Source organism: Bactrocera tryoni, unplaced genomic scaffold (genome assembly GCF_016617805.1).
Source record: "Bactrocera tryoni isolate S06 unplaced genomic scaffold, CSIRO_BtryS06_freeze2 scaffold_25, whole genome shotgun sequence".
In the NCBI taxonomy this organism is placed as follows: domain Eukaryota; kingdom Metazoa; phylum Arthropoda; class Insecta; order Diptera; family Tephritidae; genus Bactrocera; species Bactrocera tryoni.
In genome coordinates this window covers 28,710,988-28,714,783 of record NW_024395977.1, presented here as the reverse complement: position 1 = coordinate 28,714,783, position 3,796 = coordinate 28,710,988, and the positions used below count along the sequence as shown (strand labels likewise).

The following is a 3,796-nucleotide window of genomic DNA, read 5'->3' as shown; positions in this document are numbered from 1 at the left end:
CAAAGGAAAAGCTTACGTTTCAATCCTTATTGCGCAATAGTTTAAAATATAACTATGATTCTGGGAACAATAAATAAAAGTTATGGAATAACTCTTATTTTGTAACGATTTCTTTAAAATTAAATTTACTCCTCAAAAAACTAAAATTTTCTATTACTTATATTCTGAAGTGTATTCAACAAAGTGAAATAAGTATTTGTCTTATAGAGGGATTCTGTAACCAGTCTCTAGTCTCTATTTGAGACATTTTGAGAGTCTCTAGTCTCTGTTTGAGACATTTTGAGGTAAAGTCTCAATTTGTGATTAGTTACTATTCACTAAACAGTCTCGAGCGTTAGTCTCAAAATATTGCCTCAAATTTGAAACCTGGCAGTAAGCAAGTCTCAAAACTAAAAAGAGCTCTTGTCTGCCATTTTGAATATACTGAATAGAGATCATCATAGATATTAATCGATTGTCGTATTTTTATATTTTGTAAGCAATTCAAACACGAAAAGGTTAAAAATAAATAAATTTTACATAAATTTAGTAAATATTATGAAACAAAGTCAACATATATTTTTATTTTTATTGATAATTATGTTTTTTGACTATGTTATAGGAACTGGAGATATACGACTGCAACGACATCTATTGACAAAATACGAAACTACTTTTTCGACTACCATATACATATGTATGTATGAGTGTAAAGCAAGTGGCTTCATATTGATAAAAAAAAACAGACAGAGATTGTCAAATAAGCTTAACCGTGCGTTTCTGTACTGTGATACGGTCTCAAGTCTCTAAATTTGAGATTTTAAGTTAGATACAATTTTTCAAGTCTTGCGGTATTTTCGCTAATTGGCGCTGAAAGCGCGTAGTTCTAGTTTTATTCGTCGCATCGGGTCTTGCTATATCTTTTTGGAAAGCTCATTTCACGCGCTAACACGTATTTGATTGATTGTCGTTTCTTTTAAGTCGTTCGTGAGTTATAGCGTCGCAAACATGGAGCAAAATAAAGAGAAAATACGGCATATTTTACAGTACTACTACGATAAAGGCAAAACTGCATCTCAATTTATGCAGTTTATGGACCCGATACAGTTTCCATTTCCACCGCACAACGATGGTTTCAACGTTTTCGTTCTGGTGTAGAGGTTATCGAAGATGCGCCACGCTCCGGAAGGCCTGTCGTCGAAAATTGCGATAAAATCGCTAAATTGGTCGAAAGAGACCGGCATAGTAGCAGCCGTAGCATCGGTCAAGAGCTGGGCATGAGTCATCAAAAATTCATTTCAATTTCAATAAAAAAAAAAAAACAAAATTCAATAAAAAATACCGCAAGACTTTTTTGACAACCCATTATGTGGACTTTGTTTCATAATATTTACGAATTTTATGTAAAATTTATGTATTTTTAACCTTTTCGTGTTTGATTTGCTTACAAAATATAAAAAAAAAAATTCGGTTAATATCTATGATCTCTATTCAGAATATTCAAAATGGCAAACGAGAGTTCTTTTTAGTTTTGTTACCTGTTAACTATCAGGTGACAAATTTGAGACTAACGCTAGAGACTGTTTAGTGAATCAGTTTTCACGACAGTCGGGTCTACGTAACCGGAACGGACCCGGATTTTTATCCGCCCAAGGACTGTAAACTCGGCAGAATTCTGCTGCTACAACAACAACTTATTAGTGAATAGTAACTAATCACAAATTGAGACTACCTCAAAATGTCTCAAATGGTGACGTAGAGACTGCTTACAGAACCGCGCTATTAATGTGTGTTTTAATAATTATTCACCTTTTCGTGCGAAGTAAATAATTCCGGGTTTCCTTTTTAAAAATGTTCAAAAATCTTCTATTTTGGGTTGGCAACACCAATAAAACTTCCACCGATAATAGTTGAAAATAGTACGAGTTGGGTGAATATGAAGTTGAAGCAGTTTAACCGAGAGGAGTTCAAAACCGTAAAAAGCGTACAAGTTAAAAGAAAAATGCGTTTTATATATGTATATTTTTATACATTTACACACAACCATTAAAATATGCACGGACTTGTAATATTCGCGTAAAAATAAGACGTTTTAAAAAATATATAATTAATGCGTCCTACATCGTTGACAAACATATTTGGGGTACTCTTAACGTGCCATAAAGCATTGTAAAATAATAAATTTTTATACTAGTTTAAAATATTTGTTAGATTGCATATTAAAATACGTTTACGCTAATACAATTCTGAACACTATGTTTTCATCGCTATAACTTATAACTTTATGAGACTATGTGAAACCCCTAATTATATTTACTACTGATCCGACCTGTGTAAATTATACAATTTTTAATCAAAATATATCATAAAATTAAATACACACCTTTTGACGTCCTGGAAACTTAAACTTGGCACGACGTAGGGCCTCAACAACTTGAGCCTTATAACGATCACTGGAGCGAACCGACATTATTGGCTGGCCGATGTGAACACGAGCGACTGTTCCCTGTGGTTTACCAAACGCTCCACGCATTCCAGTCTGAAGCCTGTAATAATTAACTTTCATTAAAAAATATTTCCTTCTTAAAGGGAAAACATTGGTAAAGGAAACAAAATCAGATTTTGTCGTTAATCATTTAAATCATATCCCAGTGCTCGAGTTTTTCATCATATAACATTTCGGTAATTAAACATACATTCAAATAAAAAATAAAAAAAATATATATAGTGCAAATCTTATATTTCTTACCTATCCGCTCCAGCACATGACAACATTTTATTAATTCGAATCACGTGGAATGGATGTAGACGCATACGTATGTGGAATTGATCTTTACCGCAGTATTTTACTAAATACTTGTTGCAGCAAATGCGACCAGCCTCCAACGCCTCACTACTAAGTTGCTCATATTCATCTGATACTAAATGAACACACAAAGGAAAATCCTCAACTGAAGCCTTTTTTCTGCCCAAATCGAATATACGAATTTTTGGGTCTGGCACACCTCGACAAAATCTGGACTTTGGGTACGGCTTATTTTTGCAGTAGCGATAACTGTCAAAAAATCATATTTAACACACATAATATCGAAATAAATCCATCCATCATACCATCTTGCTGGTCGGCGACCCATCTTAAAACTTTAGACACGTCCACTTCTGCTAGAAGAATCCAACGGAAAAGGAAGTTAGCTATGAACTACTTGACATATTTCCAATTGCTCCTACTATACATGCGTTTATGATCAGAGGTAATATTAGAAAAATTCTTACTATTCGTTCACACGTCGAGCATTAGGTACTGGTAATAAATTTTCTGTAAACATTTACAACTTTATACTAAATAGTGGGAAGAATGTTTGTTGTTTACTAGCCTTAGCATTCCACAAAAATAAAATGCATAATCATTGGGTATTTTTTGGAAAACGATATTTTTGTGAATTGTTTCCAAACTTGGATAATATTCGAAAAGTATCCTCCGATTTCAGGGATTAAATGGGTACGTATGAATAGAGGACGTCCTCCAGATCAAGAAAACATATACAATATAAATAAATGCCGCTGACTTAAGATGTTCAAAAATTCATCTATTTAAAACTTAACTAATGCAGGTTTCAGAGTCCAATACTTACGGAGCATCTGGACAGGATAAAATTTATGGCATACTAACTGTCAAACGTATTGCTATTGCCATTGCCAAATCTGTATGTGGGCATTTGCTCTCATAATACATATAATCATTTGCGCAAAGGGTAGGTTCGAGCTGATGTAGCGCATGCTTCGAGCACTTGAAAAATTTATTTTATCATATGCGAAA

The 3,796-nt window shown here is 33.5% G+C and overlaps 1 protein-coding gene across 1 annotated transcript in view; it reads right to left on the bottom strand.

The window, feature by feature from the left end:
* LOC120780589 (60S ribosomal protein L10) overlaps window positions 1–3,198 on the bottom strand; it is a 14,162-nt gene extending 10,964 nt beyond the window's left edge. Inside the window, exons 1-3 of the mRNA XM_040112849.1 lie at window positions 3,091–3,198; window positions 2,729–3,034; window positions 2,361–2,525 (exon numbers count right to left, since the gene is read on the bottom strand). Coding sequence (XP_039968783.1) covers window positions 2,361–2,525; window positions 2,729–3,034; window positions 3,091–3,113 — 494 coding nt within the window. The 5' untranslated portion in view covers window positions 3,114–3,198. The remainder of the gene's footprint in view (window positions 1–2,360; window positions 2,526–2,728; window positions 3,035–3,090) is intronic.
* Window positions 3,199–3,796: the final 598 nt, after the last annotated feature.